Genomic DNA, 19,248 nt, shown 5'->3' with positions numbered 1-19,248 from the left:
GATTTTGGGTCGTGACATAGGGGGTGTCGCGTTCGCGTAGTGAGGGGGAAACGAAGCATCGTGTTCGCGGTTGGTTGAACGCATTGACGTAGAAGGCATTTAGGCAGAGGCACTTTGTGCTTCGCGAACACGAGGGGTATGTCGCATTCGCGAAGGAGGAATTTGGACGGGAGCAATTTTGTGCTTCGCGAACGCGAGGCACTGACCGTGTTCGCGAAGAAGAAAAGCATAGGCAAAGTGTTTAAGTTCTGAAAATGGGACTTCGTCCCATTTTCCTTTTTTGACGGATTGGAGCTCGGGAAGAGGCGATTTTTGGGATTATTTCAAGAAAAAATAATGGGGTAAGTGTTCTTAACTCAATATTGGTTAAATTACCCGAATCCATGATTGTTTTTAACATTTAATTGGTGAATTAAGTTGGAAAAATTGTGAAAACCCTCTTGGTTTAATTTGAAGATTTGAGGGTCGAGTTGATGTCGGAATTTGATAAAATTGGTATGGTTGGACTCGTGGTTGAATGGTCATTCATATTTTGTAACTTTTGTCGGGTTCCGAGACGTGGCCCCACGGACGATTTTTGAGTGTAATTTCGGATTTTTTGGAAAAAAATAGTATTTTGATATGGAATTAATTCCTATAATTTGTGTTGACTAAACCAAATTAATTGTGGCTAGATTCGAGGCGTTCCGAAGTTGATACGCGCTGATTGGGATATCTGGAGCATTGTTTAGCTTGCTCGACTTTGGATTCATTATGTTCGAGGTAAGTAACTCTTCTAATCTTGGAGCTGAGGGTATGCACCCTGAATATATGTATTATGTGAATTGTTGGGAGGTGACGCACATGCTTGGTAACGGGTGTGTGGGCGTGCACCATAGGAATTGTGACATAATTATTCCGTGGAATTTTGTAGTCAAATAATCTTGGAATTTTTCATGCAGTTTTATGTGTTAAAGAAATTGAGCTGAGAATCATATTAAAAAACATGTTGAGTCTATGTGCCATTATTATTGGGACCCACAAAGATCATATTGCTGTGAATTATTTGTTTAAATTGAAGATTTATACTCAGTCATATTCATTTCATTACATATCATATCTCAGTCTCTGTTGTTATTTATTTATTTATTCATCATATCATCATTTTGGGCTAGTTTCCTGACATTCTGAGCCCGAGAGACATGAGAGATTGATGACTGAGTGAGACCGATGGCCTGATTGTGAGGATAAATATGGGATCGGGCTACATGCCGCAGCAGGCCATATTGGCTTTATATACTTTATTATTATGTGGATCGGGGATGCCCGCCTGTAGTAGGCCTTCTAGGCTTTATTATAGCACGTGAGTTATCCGCACGAATACAGATATTGATACTATAGCATGTGAGTTGTTCGTGTAGCACGTGAGTTGTCCATGCAGATTATAGCGCTTGGGCTAAAAGAGCCCCTCCGGAGTCTGTACACACCCCCAGTAAGCGCAGATACCTACTGAGTGCGAGTGTTGAGCGATTGGGAGGACTGAGTGACTGTGATGACTGAGTAACTGTGACGACTGAGTGACTGGGAGGGCTAAGTGACTGGAAGGACTGAGTGAAATGATACTCTGAGAGTATGCATATGATTTTATGACTGAGTTGCATCGCATTAGCATACGCACATGACATACGGGCATAGAGATGTATTTTCCTCATGTTGTACAGTATCACATCATTCATGATTTCTCACACATATTGACAGATGGTCATAGTGATGCATTTGTTTTACACGGGTTATCTAGAAAGAAAATAAAATATCTCATTTATTATTGAAAGGATTTTGGGAAAACTATTGTTTCAAACTTATTCATATTTTTGGCAACTTTGGTAAACGATTTGAGTTTTTTACTGATGTACTTGAAAGGAAGAACTATGTCACGAACCAAAATCCTAACTTGTCGTGATGGCGCCTATCTCGATACTAGGCAAGCCGATAATCTCAATAAACCACAATTTATTTTAAGTCTGAATATATAATATTTAAATACAATAAATAATCCCACAAATACTTATACGAACACTACCCTAAAATCTGGTGTCACTGAGTACATGAGCATCTAGTATGGATACAAGTCAAAAGAAAACGGTCTATAATAGTCTAAGACCAAATACAGTAAACAAGGAGATAGGAAAGGAGAGACCAGGTCTGCGAAACACGAGAGCTACCTCTGAATCTATGAAAACTCAACTGTACGAGAAAATCACACCCGCTATGTCCAAAAGCACCTGGATCTGCACACGAAGTGCAGGGTGCAGTATGAGTACAACCAACTCAGTAAGTAACAATAATAAATAAGGAACTGAAGATAGTGACGAGCTGTACAATTATAATTCATTTTCAGTAATTCCAGCAAAGAATAGACATACTTTCAAATCCGGCAGTTTAAGTCAAATCAATTTTATACAATTCAAGTCCATGTAATCCGGATATAGAATCCTTCAGAAATTTCGCCACAACAACAGATAGCAACTAAGTGCATCAACCAATGAAAAACAAGTACAACCTCTCAGGACAACAATCACTCACTGGGCTCCCAGCCCTCAGCACTCACACTCAATGGGTACCTGCGCTCATTGGGGGTGTACAGACTCCGGAGGGGCTCCTACAGCCCAAGCGCTATAATCTGCACGGACAACTCATGTGCTGCACGGACAACTCACGTGCCATAATATAAATATCTGGATTCGCACGGCCAACTCACGTGCTGCACGACCAACTCACGTGCTATAGTATAATATAAGGATCCGCACAGACAACTCGTGCTATACAAACAACTCACATGATATGATATAATATCTCACAATCAGGCCCTCGGCCTCACTCAGTCATAAAGCTCTCAAGTCTCTCGGGCTCTCAACAATCATAAAATCAGCCCAAACAACAATGATATAATACATCAATAATGAACAATAGAGACTGAGATAAAATAATCAAGTAAGTTGTGACTAAGTACAAAATAATAATTTAAACAGATAATTCAACATGTACACGACCTCTGTGGATCCCAACAATACCAACATATAGCCTAACATATGGTTTCTAGCATGACTTGTAGTCAAGTTTCCACAACACATAGAGAGCACATAACTATCAACAAGTTATTCAGTTTTACAGTTTTCACGGGACGGACAAAGTCACAATCCCCTCAGTGCATGCCCACACGCCCGTCACCTAGCATGTGAGTCACCTCCAAAATAATCACATGACACAAAAATTCGGGGTTTCATACCATCAGGACCAGATTTAAAACTGTTACTTACCTCAGAGCGTGAAATTCTTTACTCTTCTATGCCTTTGCCTCGCCAATCAACCTCCGAATGCCTCGAATCTAGTCACAAATACTTCGTTTCAGCCAATAAAATTTATTGAAATTAAGTCCATATGAAAATATAATTTTTCCATAAAAATCTGAATTTTAACTCCAAAAATTGCATGTGGGGCCCATGTCTCGGAACCTAACAAAAGTTACAAAATCCGAAAGCCCATTCAACCACGAGTCTACCCATACCAATTTTACCAAAATCCGACCTCAACTCGACCCTCAAATCTACAAATCTTATTTCCAAATTTCTAAGTTCAAATCTCCGATTTACACCTCAAAATCATGTAATCTAGTCATATTATTCGATGATAATTCAATATTATGGAGTAGAAATGATCACAAGGGACTTACCTAAAGTTTTCCTTGAAAATCTATCAAAAATCGCCTCTCCTCAAGCTCTAACTGTCAAAAATGGCGAATGGGACGAAGTCCCTGCTTTATAATTCTTCCTCGACAACCCTCGATCCTGGGCCTTCGATCCTGGGCCTCGATTCTGACCCTTGATCCTGGCCCTCGATCATGACCCTCAACCCTAGCCCTCGATCATGGCCCTCGACCCTGGGCCCTCGATCCTTGCCCTCAATCATGGCCCTCGACCCTGTTCTTCGATCTTGCCTTCAATCGTGTCTTCGATCATGGGCCCTCGATCATGGCCCTCAACCCTGGCCTTCGATCGTGGCTTCGATCCTGGGCCCTCGATCCTTGCCCTCGATCATGGTCCTCGACCCTGGTCTTCGATCCTTCCTTCGATCATGGCTTCGATCTTGGACTCGATCATGGCCCTATTCTAGGCATGATTCAGGGCTCGATTATGGAGATTCTGGGCTCGATTCTGGGCGAAGAAATTTGCAGCAAAAGAAAATTGCAGCAGTTATTTTAGTCCACTTTTTGATCCGTTAACCATCCGAAACTCACTCGAGGCCCTCAGGACCTCAACCAAATATACCAAGAAGTCCTAAAACATCATACGAACTTAGTCGAGTCTTCAAATCATATCCAACAACACTAAAAATATGAATCACACATAGATTCAAGCCTAATGAACTTTGAAACTTTCTATTTCTACAAACAACGCTGAAACCTAACTAATCACGTATGATTGACCTCAAATTTTGCACACAAGTCATAAATGACATAATGGAGGTATTCCAATTTTCAGAATCGGATTCCAACCTCGATATCAAAAAGTCAACCCTCCGGTCAAACTTCCCAAAAATTCAACTTTTGGCATTTCAAGCCTAGGTCCATCACGAACCTCCAAATAATTTTTCGGACATTCTCCTAAGTCAAAAACCACCATACGGAGCTATTGGAATCATCAAAATTTAAATCCGAGGTCGTTTACACATAAGTCCACATCTGGTCACTTTTCTAACTTCAAATTTTTAATTATGACACCAAGTGTCTCATTTCACTCTGAATTTCTTTCGAACCCGAACCAACTACCCCGGCAAGTCATAAAACAACTGTAAAGCATAAATTAAGCAGTAAATGGGGGAACGAGGTTATAATACTCAAAATGACCGGTCGGATCGTTACAAACTATTTTTTTGAAATCATGATTTAGCTGAGCATTTTATCTCTGAGTTACTTCTTGTATTATTTGCTTTACGTTGTTATGGACTGCTGTGGACTATTGATTTTGGACCCGACCTTGGTAAAATCTCGTCACGACTTTCAACCTAAGGTTAGGTTTGTTACTTATTGTGTACATGGGGTCGGTTGTACTTATACTACACTTCTGTACCTTGCGTGCAGATATTGGATGTTGGTGTTTCTGTACTCGACGGGAGCTGGAATTGAAGATGTACTTGCGTTCTGGTTGTAGCTGCCTCTTGTTCATGGTAGCCTTAGATTTATAACAACCTGTTCATGTACATTTCGAACAGTTGATGTATTATTTCATACTAGTTTTGTAAATTATATTCTAGAAGCTCATGATTTGTACTACCAGTTCTTGGGGAAATATATTGGTTTCATATATTTTCTTTAAATTAATTGCCTTACTAAATTCATTGGAATTAGATAGTTGATAATTGTCTTACCAAGTGGGTTGGGTTAGGTGTCATCACGACTAGTCAGATTTTGGGTCGTGACAAGTATACGCTTAGTTTTATACTACCCCCTTTTTACCTTGGTAGAATATGCTATCCATAGATTATCAATCAGACATCTTTGTGGAAGGGAAGGGAAATATCAGGAGTTTTAGGAAGGGAAATTACCAGGAGTTTACCTATGACACATTCCCTGATACCCCCTTTTTAAAGACATAAAAACTTAAAGACACAAAACATAAATCGGGGTGATAAACAGTAACATAATTTCTAGTAAAAAAATAGTAACTTAGATGTTTACAGGAGAGAGATTTCCCTTTCGGTAAACCCGAAAGAGTTTTACTGGACATGAAATTAAACACTTGCACACTTGAACATAGGATTTATTTATCTTGGTTTATTTCTGGACTAGGACTTGGACTAGGATTTCTAATAACATGCTTGTCTTGTTTTTCTTTGTCTTGAAAGAATTTCTCTAATGTTTCCTTAACGATACTTTCTATTTTATCTTTTTTTTCTTTTTTATAATTATTCCTTTCTTTCTCGAGACTTCTCCTTGTATTAGTGTTTTAGGTAGTCTCTTTCTCAGTTGGCTTGATGAGCCTTCATCTTCACTTTTTGGAAAAATTATAGGGATTTGGTTAGTTATGCCATTTGGATTAAAAACAACTTCACCTATCTTCCAAAGAAAAAGGATAGGTGGAGCTGTTTTTAATCCAAATGGCATAACTAACCATTCAAAATGTACTTTAGTTCCATCCCCGACAACGGAGCCAAGACTGAAGATAAGGGAAAAGGCATCAAAGCCTCACCCTCAGACAAGTATTCTCATATGAGATGACCCAAAGTGTCATCTTTAAATTAATAACTAATTCCTTATTTTAAGACCTCGAAAAGTACTATTTATCACTCCTCGACTTGTGTGTGCAGTCCGTATAATTTTTCGAAAAGTTTTGGTGTGAAAAATAGATTAAAATGTGAAATAGAGCCTTAAAACTCAACTGAGTTGACTTCGGTCAATATTTTGAGCAAACACACTCGGATCAGTATTTTGACAGTTTTGGTAGGTCCGTATAGTAATTTGGGACTTGGGCCTATGCCCGGAATTGAATTCTGAGGTCCCTAGCTCGAGATATGAAATTTTGATGGAAAATTAAAAGCTTGAAAGCTTAATAATTTTTAAGAAATTACTGATGTTGGATTTATTGACACCGGGTCCGTATTTTGATTTTGGAGCCCGGTATAGGTCTACTATAATATTTATGACTTGTCTGTCGAATGTGGTGAGAATCGGAGTTGATTTGATGTGATTCGGACGTCCGATTGTGAAAATATAAGTTTTAAAGTTTTCTTGAAAATTTCATTCGATTTGGGGTTCAATTCGTAGTTCTAGGTATTATTTTGGCAATTTGATCGCGCGAGAAAGTTTATATGATGTTTTAGGACTTGTGTGCATGTTTGGTTTGGAGCCCCGAGGGCTCGGGTGAGCTTCAGATAGGCTACGGGATGATTTCGCGTAGAGCAAAAAGATGGGCAGCCAAAAATATGTTTCGTGATCGCGAAGCATTGTACACGATTGCATAAGGTAAAAATCTGAGAAACAGAACTTAAGTTCTGAAAAATGGGATTCGTCCCATTTTCAACCATTTTCCATTTGTGAGCTCGGGTAAGGCGATTCTTGGACGATTTTCACAGGAAAATATTGGGGTAAGTGTTTCTTATCCTATATTGATTATATTCCATGATTCCATAGTCATTTATATTATGAATCCGTGAAATTTTGGGAGAAAAATCAGATTTTATAAAATCTTCCAAAAACGAAAATTTAAGATTTGAAGGTCCATTTGACATCGGAATTTGATAATTTTTGTATGGTTGGACTCGTCTCGGAATGGATGTTCGGATTTCGTAAGTTTTTTCGAGATTTGAGACGTGAGCCCCACTGTCAATTTTTAAAGTGAATTTCGGATTTTATCCGGAAAATTAGTAAATTCATATGGAATTAATTCCTATGATTCATATTGAGTATATCGAATTGTTTGTGAATAGATTTGACGCTTTTGGGGACAAATTCAAAAGGAAAAGTTGTGGTCGAGTAATTGATTGAAATTGCAAAGCGAGGTAAGTGTCGTGGTTAACCTTGACTTGAGGGAATAGAACCCTTAAACTATTTGTTATGTGAAATGCATGTGAACGACGTATAGGCGAGGTGACGAGTGTCTATACATCGTCAAATTAATTGTTTGCATAATTACTTGAAAATTATAAATCGTTTTAAATCATAAATTAATTGTTATAATAATTGTTTGTCTCCTATTCTTTGTCAAATATTAATTATTGAATTCCTGCAATAATCGTTACATGTTATTTGATTTATGTGTCTTAATTGGTATTTGACATTTAGCATATTAAATATTAAACTGCCTATTTCTCCACGATTTTCACAATTAATTGCCATTGTTTGTTCATAAATAAATTATAATTATTGTGTGCCTTGATGCTTATTAGTTTCTCATTGGATGTGGTAAATATTGGAGTAATTTTTATTACATATATGAGTTGTTTAAAGTTATATTGGGGGAACGAGTTGCAAGTCTATATTTGGGGATTATTTAAAAGTCTATATTTAGGAATCGGATTGCACGCCGCAACAGACTTATTTAAAAGTCTATATTGGGGGATCGGATTGCACGCCGCAACAGACTTATTTAAAAGTCTATATTGGGGGATCGGATTGCATGCCGCAATAAACTTATTTAAAAGTCTATATTGGAGAATCGGATTGCACGCCGCAACAGACTTATTTAAAAGTCTATATTCGGGAATCGGATTGCACGCCGCAACAGACTTATTTAAAAGTCTATATTGGGGGATCGGATTGCACGCCGCAACAGACTTATTTAAAAGTCTACATATACTTGATTAAAATAAATATATGGGAGGATTGAAAATAAATATGTTGTGTGAGCTGGTTTGCACGCTGCAGCAAAAATTGGTTGAATTAATAATTGGTTATGACTGCTGAGTTGGCTTCAACTATTATAAATGAGTTACCTGATTTATTTCTATTATTTGTTGTTGTTACTAATATTGCGTACAGGTTAATATAAGTGACCTGCCTTAGCCTCGTCAATACTTCGTCGAGGTTAGGCTCATCACTTACCAGTACATGGGGTCGGTTGTACTGATACTACACTCTGCACTTCTTGTACAAATTTCGGAGTTGGTCCCAGCGGCGTACCATAGACTTGCTCGGATTTCAGCTACCAGAGGAGATTTGAGGTATAACTGCACGGCGTCCGCAGTTCTGAAGTCGTCGTCTACTTACTTTAGCTGTGTGTTTGTTGCCAGACAACTTTATTTTATTCAGAACTTTATTTGTATCATTCTAGAAGCTCGTGCACTTGTGACACCAATTCTGGGATGGTATTTAGACAACGTTATTTATTTTTATGGATTATTCACTATATTTCAGACTTTACTTCCGCATTTATTTCTATTATTGTTAATAAATTTAAAAATTATTTTAAAATAGATAATAATATTCTAACGTTGGCTTTCCTAGAAGGTGAAATATTAGGTGCCATCACGGTCCCGAAGGTGGGAATTTCGGGTCGTAATGTCAGACAATGTTAGGTAATCTTTTATTTAAGCCACTAACATTAGTAGAACAAACTGGTATAGATAGAATACATTTTGGAAAACATAATTTAATATTTTTTTCACCCTTAAATATGTCGTTTAGAGTTCTACCAGAATGTATCTTTACACTTAAATACAAGTATACACTTAATACACTTAAATACAAGTATACACTTAGTTTTATACTACCCCCTTTTATTTACCACTTAGTTTCTTATGAAAATTACACATATTAATAAATTATTCTCATTATTCATTTCTTCGTATCCTTTAGTTTATATTCCTATCTTAATAATATTTCCAAATTCTGCTATTTTTTTATTTTAATTTTTTTACTATATTCATCTCTTCTTTCTAATTTTTTAACTCTATTCATCTTCTTCTGGTTATTATTCGTGATAATATGTTATTACCTTGTAATGACCCAACCGGTCATTTTAAATTTTAGAACCCCGTTCCCTAAAAATAAAACTTTCCATATGTGCTTGTAATGATTTATGACTTGCGAAGATGGTTGGTTCGGGATTTGAAAGTGTTTGGGGTGAAACCGGAACACTTGGTTCCTTAAGTTTTATAAAAACTCCCAACTAGGGCTGTTAATGGATATATAAAAACTGATTAAGCCGTATCGAACCAGTTTTTAGTTTTTTTTTAAAAAAAAAAATGTAAGTTTTTATATAAATCTATAACCGTACCGATAATTAGGGTATGTTTTTTATTTTATGAAAATAAACCGAAAAAATACCGAACTGTACCGAATAAATTTATAATATAAAAAATATATTTATATATTAAGTTTAAAAATAAAAAAGCATTAAATTTTTTCTTGGGCCTTGGAATTATGAAACAATTATGAGCCAACAAGTAATTAAACTCAAAATCTTAATTCCCAAATTATGCTACTTCTATTGAAACTAAATTATTTCCAACATATTCACTAGCAAGACACAAGGTATTATAACGATTATGAGTAGCAAATTACAATGTATTGAATATGTTTCCTTTCGTATGATTCAGATTTATCTTTTTGAATATTTAATCTTGTATAGACTTTATTCTTAAGTCTCAGCTTAGTTCATATCTTTCGTATTTACTTAGTTTCTTTTATGTTGTAGTAGAATAGCTAATGAATCTATATTGTAGCCATCTTTCATGTTTTCTTAATTCATCACCTTTTAAATTATAAAAATGTCTAAAAAATTTTGCCAAGTCTTATAAAAGTACGTATGTTATTGCATTCTACTTCTACTAGTGATTTTTACATGACATTTAAAAAAATTATCAAAAATTAACCGAACTGTACTGATACCGAAGAGAAGATTGGAACGGTTTCAAAAGGTCTAATTTTGGTTATATATAATAGAATAACCGAAAAATTGGTATGACATAAATTTTATAAAATAACCGACCGAACCGAACCATTGACACCCCTACTCCCAACCTCTTGGTTGAAACTAAGAACTGTTGCCAATAGAGCAACCTCACTTAATAACATAGAAACACAGAAAGTTGCATATGAGCATATGATTCGAATGCTCCGAAGTCTTCTGTTCATCTAAAATACACATACATTATATTTAAGATCTGCATGGTTTGAAATAAAAACTGGATTTTGGTTGCATAGTGAGCTATGACAAATATATTTGGTCTACTTGGGCAGATTGGGTTATGACGCGCTTCTCAACCCTTTCTAAACCAACCCATCTTGACCCAAGCAAACTTTGGGCAGCTTGGAACTTTAACCCAACCGGCTTATTTGACACCTCTAATTAAAGTGAAAGATCAGAGTTTCACAGTTACAATGGTAACGCACCATGCCGTTTTTATCTTTTGAGCTTCATTTACTACTACTCAATTCTTGACTGAAAGAGCGCGACAATAAAGAGGCCTAATAGCTGTGCTAATACCTAATCCATTGCATCAGAAACTAATGGCTGGGAATATAATAAATCCCGGAGTATTAAATGGGTAGTGGCTCTCTTTTAAGTCCCATTTCCATCCTCCAAGACTGATCGACCAAAGATGCCAACTCCCTGTAGATCACCATCAATGCGGCTATTAGAGAAGGAACTAAATTTTCAAATAAAATAGGAACATACAGAATTTCACTGCCAGCTATGTGTAGTTAAAAATTAATCAAGAACCACGATGAATTGCTAGTGTAAAAAAAGGAGTACCAGAAACAAAATGATGATTTATTGTCTTCAAATTAAATACCCTTGTGTGAATATGCTCAAGTTGAGAGTTGAATGCAATTCTACCTCACCTATGAAAAATAGTGGCCACCCCTAGTTTTTGGTATCCTTCAAGGAGAGTAGTGAAAACTATAGCAGGCCAACTAGTTACGGATTGAGGCACAATAGATTGATTGATCTTTAACTCGGAAATAGGTGATTGTGCTAAGTGTAAAAGTGTGTCCTTATATTGTCTTTCCCTTCTATTTCAAATTGATTGTATCGGTTTTCCTTTTTATCTTTGATAAGATTTCACCTTACTGCAAACACTTTAAAATTTTAAACTCTACTCTTCCGCTTTCAACATCTGATGAATTAATCTGTTGTTTGGCTGCTTGTCATACAAACAAATTCTTATATGAACTCTAAAATATATTATCAATAAAATATGAAGTCAGCGTTCATATATAAAAATGCTACAAGGAAACAAGATACGCAATTTTAAATGAAGAGACTAAAAGTTAAGTGAAAATTTCTTTATCATGACATTTGATATTATCATTATGGCACAACCAAAAGTGGCACACGGAGTGGCAAAGGTAGTAGATGCAGGATGTGTGGTAGGTGCAAATCACGAGTTCGAATGTTGATTGGCAAACAAGTCTGATATTTTAAGTGAAGAAGTGTAGAAGAAAGATTTTTGATGAAGTGAGTGGAATTTTATATATGGCATCCAGAAGATGCAAGAAATACAAAAGAGAGTACATAAAAGACAGTCAGCTATGAACAAAAAAGAGCTAAGCAAGAGCTAAAGAGCTGACAAAATAAAAAAAAAAATTCATATGACAATCATTAGGAGTAGAAGAAAGATTTCGAAGCGAAACAACGGATTTCTCGGTTATTAAGGAGCAAAAAGGGACAGGGAGTTCCAGAGTTAATATTTATGGATAAATGACTTCATCCACGGCTTCACCAGAAAATGTCAACTAATTTTCTTGATATCAATGCCAACCTCGAGTGAACAATGCTAGACATCCAGCATGGTGATACATTTCCAATAAAATAACGTATGTAAACAAAAACATCAAATGGACCAAATCAAGAACTTACTTGAGGTCATGGCTGACAACTAGTAAAGTTAGCTCCTTCTTTAGATTCTTTAACAATTTCGCCACATCTGCACGAGCCTTCCAATCTGATTTCCCTCATAAAATCTACACTTTTTCAGACACTGGGGTTAGCTACTCAAATAGGAGTATAATTTAAAGTTGGGTCCAAAATATGAAAATAAGGTATCCATTTAATAACTTCCAAGGTCTAAACTAAGCAAACAGACGATGCTACAGTAATTCATTAAGCAAGAACATGACGATGCTAGCAAATCACATCAAACAAAAGAGATCAGTACAATTAAGTTTTCCGATCTCTATGGAAATAGCATCACTCCATAAAACAATCCTCCTGCTCTGCACCACAAGCAAGCTTCATACCATTTTATCCAACATGCAACCCGAACTGAGGTACGATCCAATCTGGCAAGCTCTTGAACTCCACTTGCACCACCCATACCAAATAATTAATACAATAAATTTCCAGATTACCTCTTGCAATCATATTGGCAAAAGCAAATATGAGAGCTGGTATGCAGATAGTGGCAAGAGTGTTTTAAAACAACAATCTTTCTTTACATCGATGTTACCATTTGGAGAATAAGAACACATAACCCAACAAGGAATTCTAAGCTTATATTTAAGAGGAAAAATGCTTTTCAGTGAAGCCAAAGAAGAGCTCCTCTAAAACAGATGTAGAGATACCACCTGGTTGCCATTAGTTTTTGGAGAATTAGAGAATGCAACCTAAAATAGAACCTTAATGTTCTATGGCAGAAAGATTTAACATAATTTGTACGTTCTTCATAAAGTAAAAGTAACATATACATGATTCTTTTCTTTAGATTACTAAAGCTAATTACTATTTACTAGTAAGAATTTAAAATCTTGGTGCTTTAGACAATTTATAACAAGTTAGAACTTTTGTGAGTTCGGACTACTGAGATTACAGAATACGAAGATCCAGACTTTAACAACCATGGTGGGACGAAAGACTGTTCTTCGAAAATATCAAATGTAAAATCCTTGTGCAGGCATCTCAATTCCTACTATTTCCTTTCAAATTTAACCTAGAAATCTCAACTATTCATGTTCCATTAAACCAGCACTTTCGTTACCCAAGCATACATACGTAGGAGAATCACCAACTAATGGATAATACCCGATCAGGGAAAAACATACAAATGGGAAGAAAAATACTAGTCCAAAGAACAAAATGAAATAGATCACAGCGGTGAGCTTCTTCATACCGAGACCAGCAAGAGGCTCATCCAATATTAATAAATTTGGTGTTTGAACCTGTGTAAAGAGAAATATTATATTAATAGACAGATGATCACCCAAGATATCAACAATATTTTGTCACACAAATGGGCATATGCATGTTCACATAAATGCACATAAACGGAATACAAGTACTTCCAGTTTTTCATAATGAGAAATCCTTACTAACTGAATAGCAAGGGCAAGCCGACGTTTGTAGCCACCGCTTAATGAGTGGGGATCCTTGTCCAAAGACATTCCTGTTAGACCAACCTAGGAGTTGTCAACCACATAAAAGCCTGTCATAATTTGCTGAAACGCGGACGAGCTTTTCTCCTTTGGAAGACAAATTTAAAAGACAGTTTAAATCGCAATAAAGGAATATGTACCGAGGTAATGGCCTTTTGAAGTCTCGATGCAAGAAGCTCTCTTAATTGGAGGCCACCCTTTTGTCTTGGCCATCCAAATGTAACTTCATCAAGAACTGTGTCAGCAACAAAGTATTTGTAAGGCAGTGAAACAAACAAAATCAAGTTGAATAAACTGCTATTGGAAACAAAAAGAACTGCTTAAACTTTATGTACCTACCTAACCATGCAATACTCACTTTACTAATATGCATGTAAATAGATAAATCTATATACTTATGTACATAATACCAGAATTGAAGAGTAACGAAATAGAGTTTAAATAATTGCATTGCTAACTGGAGGGGTTTTGTTGTCTTCTCAATAAAAATAGCAAACGAAAATGCATTATTTTAATATGAACGTAGTCATGAAAATCGCATTGTATCACAAAGAACATCCTGACAGTGCATGAAACACCACCAACCAAAAAATGAGTACCTCTCAGGAAACTGGAAAACAATGTCAACTCTTTCGGGTTGTAAAGGTTCAGGAGACTTGATCTTTTCACCATCATCACTATATCGCTGCACATATATTGAACCTGACGTTGGTTTGCTCAACCCTGCAAGCAGCTTTCATTGGTTTGCATGGAGAAGGTCAAAGATAAAAAGCAGCCTGAACAAAGTACCTTTCATTGGTTGGACAAGAGAAAGGCTAAAATGAATTTGAATAGAAAAGACAAAATCAAAAGGAAGACCTGCAATAAAGTAGTTTTTCCACTGCCACTTCGTCCAAATATCAAGCCAAAACTACAAAAAAACCATGTCAGATCTTCTCTTCCACATAGAGCCTCTTTAAAATGCATATCAGTATTTGAGATCCTAGTTGATTAGCAGCGACATTGTTCCATAGACAGCTTCATATGTTTTTACAAATCTTATTGAATAGCTAAAACATTTGAAAATCTTATGAGATGCTGGATTTCTGATCTCATGTGTGCTTCCATCCAATCAAGAAATAGACGAAATAATCCCTTGTTAGCTCTAAACCAGGATCTGACAAGATGACAAAGGAAATTTATGACAGTAATGGAATGTATTGCATTTGAATTATAGCAACACAGACTGTACCTTTTCTCAGGAATTGAAAGATTGACTTGACTCAATAGGTTGATCTTGGTCCCTGGAGGTCGATAAGACACGTCCCTTATCTCCAAAAATCCATAAAAAGGAAAAGGGTCGAACATCTATTATTAGCACCTCCACAATACAACCGCAATATGTTAACTAATCTCTGGACAACCAAAAACGATCAACAAAAAAGAGAAAAATGAATTCAAGTTCAGCAGGCTTCATCCCTTGTTAATTAAGATGGCAAAGAGTTATTTGGAATACCGTGTTTCTAATACTTATAAACCTCTAGGAGTCTACAAACAACAATTACCACTACGCCTCAATCCAAAACAAGTTCGGATTGGTTATATCAATCCTCACTAACCATGTTTCTCCGTTTAAAATCATCTCAGGCCGACATTATACAAAATTAAAATAAAAGTGAAAAGTACATTAGGAGTATAGGATACTTAAAAAGATATATCATTAAAAGAAATATCATTGGGAATTCAATAAAAAGTTGCTGAATGACTTGTTGGTTTAAATGGTGTATATGCTACAGAATAAGGTCCACCCACCTAAGTAACATAACATTTTTTGCCGCCACCACAACAAAGAAAAGGAAGCCTGCTATACATCTAAATCCCAGATATGGGGAAGCAAAACAATGTTAAATAACTCTGCAGGAATTAATTATCCTAAGATTATGAAAAGATAAAGGAGCAAATAATACAAAATTTATCATTCAGGAAAAGAAATAAAAGAAGAGAGCTTTACTTCGAAACAAGAGTAATCGCAGGAAACGGAGAGTGCTTGCGCCTTTCTGAAATAGAAATGAGAAAGTCAAACTTCCCAAATGTAAAATTATATGGCAAGAATCGGAGAAAAACGAAAAAAGAAGGAACAAGACTTGCCTAAAGCGCCTGCGAGGATAAAAAATTGTGGATGATGGTCTTCCCGAAATGGAAGAGGAGCTGGAAATCAGTAGAGACGACGACGGCGAGGGAAGTGGAAAGCTTCCCATCTTTCTTCTGATTTCTGGAGCTATGGAACCAAATATAATATAGTGAGAAGTGCTCAAATAGCCGCTATTTAAAATATAATCGAAATTTTAGCCATTATTTGAAGTGCTCAAGTATAATGTTTGAAGAGTTTGTTTGGCCTCAAAAACAATTTATTTTAAAATTTTCATAAGTATTTTTTTAAAGTACTTCTGAAAAAATAATAATTTGTATTTTGCTAATTCATTTAAAAAGTACTTTTTATAATATTTGGTAAGCAAATTGTGTTTGGCCAATCTTTCTGAAAAATATTTTTGAGTGTCAAATTACCAAAAAGGATAGTACCAAAGTCTTATATTTATTTTAAAGAGAAAAGTAAATTCAAATATTTATTGTAAGAGACTTTTATTATTTTTTTATTTTATTTATAATTAAAATATAAAACAGAAAGTAAACATACACATTAAAGATTTAGATCAATATAACATATATAGTTATAACCAAAAAAAATATTATCTAGTATAATTACTTATTGTTTACACGATGATTTGAATAATCAAAATACAACATTCAGTATGAATTAGAAATCTATTTCAAAAGTTACTATATATTGATAATCCACCGTGAAATAATAAGCAAAATCACTCACACATGATAACATTTCTCAACAATTTCTTCTCTAATTCTATCATACAACGCCTTCATAATAGTAGAAGACTTGCCTTGCATTTCTAAAGGAATAACATAAAAAATTATAAATGATTATTTGTAGGAAGATAATTGATAATCAAAAGAAGGATGCAGATAATTTGCTTTAGTGTAAAAAAGAAGAAGATAATTCGAAAGCCACAAGACATTACACAAAGAAAAAATCAAAAACAAGAAAAGTCAAAAAAGAATTTTGGAAAATTACAATATGATTCATGCATCTGATTTTAAAAGAATGGTAGAAGCTAGAAACAAAAAAGAAAAGAAAATGCTTAAATCAGTAAGGGATAATTTGGAAAATAATACTAAGATGAGGTATTCGCTTCGCTCTCAGCGCACGTTTATCTAACTTGCGCCTGCCATGGGTAAGAGAGCTCGGGTACCCTCTTGGAAAGCAAAAATGGCAGATGAGTCTATAGCTACTCAACGAGGACGTACAGAAAAACAACATAGTGTTGTGGAAAGTAAAGAGGACTCAACATTAGACGATAGAAGACCTAATTTGACTCAAAGTGTGAATCGGACTGCAATTACACTAAAGCAGTCAGATGCAGAAAAGCTGAAGGAATGGGTGGAGGTGATTCAACATTTAAAGGAGAATCGTAAGCAGTCCTGGGCAGATGAGGTGGAACAAACTGAGCAAATGAGGTGGAACAAACTGAGCAATTGGAGTCGATTGGGATAGCGAGCCGAGAAGCAGAGCAAAACAATCAAGGGAAAGCAGTATAGAAAATGTTGGGTTCTAATTGGAGTATTGTCAACCTAATACTCATGGTAAGAACCCCATTGGGGAAATCGACTATGATGATATTAGCTCTGAGATAGAATTTTGGGAAAATGCCGTAGTATGTTATGTTCTAGGAGCTCATCCACCGTTTGCTGTTTTAAATGGGTTTATTCAGAGATTGTGGGCAAAATATGGGATAAACAAAATAGTAATGCTTAAGAATGGTATAATTTTAGTTCGATTCGACAGTGCTGAAGGGAAGAATGAGGTAATTCAAGGTGGGATATATCATTTTGATAACAAGCCGTTTATTATTAAAGTTTGGTCGTCAGACATGGAGTTCACTAGAGAAGAATTATTCATGGTTCCAATTTGGATTAAGCTACCCGGGCTTGATTTTAAGTATTGGAGTGTAAAGGGTCAAAGCAAGCTTGGTAATCTGGTAGGCAAACCTCTAATGGTGGATAAGAACACCGAGAAGAAGGTTGGTCTAAATTTTACCAGGTTATTGGTGGAAGTGGAAGTCGATACCACCCTCCCTGATAACATTTTGTTTAGAAATGCAAGGGGAGTTATGATAGAGAGTTGAATATGATTGAAAACCTACGTTGTGTCAAGTCTGTAAGAAATATGGCCATAAGAGTGAAGACTGTAGAAGAAACAAGAAGAACAAACAAGAGGAAGAAACTTAACCACAACTTGTTAACCAACAAGATAAGGTTGGAATGCAAACAAAGGAGAAGGGGCTGAACAAAGAAGCTAGGGAAGCGACAATATCTCCTAAAAAGAAGGATGCAAACATATAGTTAAGGGGGGTGGGGATCAAGCTGAGGAGTAGATTACTCCACATAGAGTTAATAAAGCAACACAAGTGCAACAAAAACATGTATCTATTATAAATTCATTTCAGGTTTTGGGAAAATAAAGAGGGGAGGAAAATAGCAACACGCATCATGGAATTGGGATGCAAGCAAGTACCTCATCAAGTATGTCAGGGCATAATCAAGCTAGTGGAGTTAAAAATGAGTGAGGGGCTTTACAACCCCCTTCGGGTCATGGTTAACTTACTGTGTTGGAATACTAGGGGCCTAAATGGCCCTAGTAAGTAGAAGGAGGTCAAGCTCCTCTGCAATGAGACTCGTGTAGGATTGGTAGGACTGCTTGAAACAAAGGTTAAAGCACATCGAGTGGAACAGGTTGTAAATAACTTGTTTGTAGGCTGGCAATATGCTACTAATTTATCTTCCCATTATAATGGAAGGATTTTAGTGGCATGGAAATCAGATATGTACCAGGTATTGGTAGGAGTGGGATCGTCACAAGCTCTCACTTGTCAAGTTATATATCTACCAATGCAATTGCAGTTTCAAGTTACTTTCATCTATGCTTTTAACACTAGAGATGACATAAAAGAACTATGGGAATATATAAGGAGAGTTCATGCAGTTAGTAATACTCCATGGATTATCCTAGGAGATTATCATTTTGTATTAACTCCAGGGGACAAAATTGGAGGTAACCCAGTAACCATGGCTAAGATTTTTGATTTTCACACATGTATAGAATTGTGTGGATTGCTAGAATTACCCAGTCATAGACATAGGTGTACATGGAATGATAAGCAGGGGAAGATATAATTTATTCCAAGATTGATTGGGCTTTTATAAACGGAGACTAGATAGACAACATGCCAGAGTGTGTGGCCACGTTTTTGCCTGAGGAAGTGAGTGGCCATTGTCCACTTAGAGTT

The 19,248-nt window shown here is 36.0% G+C and overlaps 1 protein-coding gene across 1 annotated transcript; it reads right to left on the bottom strand.

Annotated features, from left to right (window-relative positions):
• Positions 1-10,374: 10,374 nt before the first annotated feature.
• On the bottom strand, positions 10,375-16,137 carry LOC107806460 (ABC transporter I family member 11, chloroplastic-like). The gene is made up of 10 exons (XM_075235209.1): positions 15,973-16,137; positions 15,840-15,881; positions 15,081-15,160; positions 14,708-14,759; positions 14,449-14,582; positions 13,990-14,104; positions 13,787-13,873; positions 13,588-13,636; positions 12,339-12,423; positions 10,375-11,087 (listed from the first exon to the last, which is right to left on the bottom strand). The coding sequence occupies exons 1-10, from the start codon at positions 16,084-16,086 to the stop codon at positions 11,015-11,017; spliced, it is 831 nt and encodes a 276-aa protein (XP_075091310.1). The 5' UTR covers positions 16,087-16,137; the 3' UTR covers positions 10,375-11,014.
• Between the last annotated feature and the right edge of the window lie 3,111 nt (positions 16,138-19,248).

Source organism: Nicotiana tabacum, chromosome 17 (assembly GCF_000715075.1).
Source record: "Nicotiana tabacum cultivar K326 chromosome 17, ASM71507v2, whole genome shotgun sequence".
Taxonomy (NCBI): domain Eukaryota; kingdom Viridiplantae; phylum Streptophyta; class Magnoliopsida; order Solanales; family Solanaceae; genus Nicotiana; species Nicotiana tabacum.
This window is presented reverse-complemented; position numbering and strand designations above follow the sequence as displayed.

Coding starts and splice junctions, on each gene's coding strand:
- LOC107806460 (XM_075235209.1), bottom strand. CDS start 16,086: ATGGGAAGCTTTCCACTTCCCTCGCCGTCGTCGTCTCTACTGATTTCC. Junction 12,424..13,587: donor TGAGCCTCTTGCTGGTCTCG/GTATGAAGAAGC, acceptor GAGGGAAATCAG/ATTGGAAGGCTCGTGCAGAT. Junction 11,088..12,338: donor GTTGTCAGCCATGACCTCAA/GTAAGTTCTTGA, acceptor GGTGATCTACAG/GGAGTTGGCATCTTTGGTCG.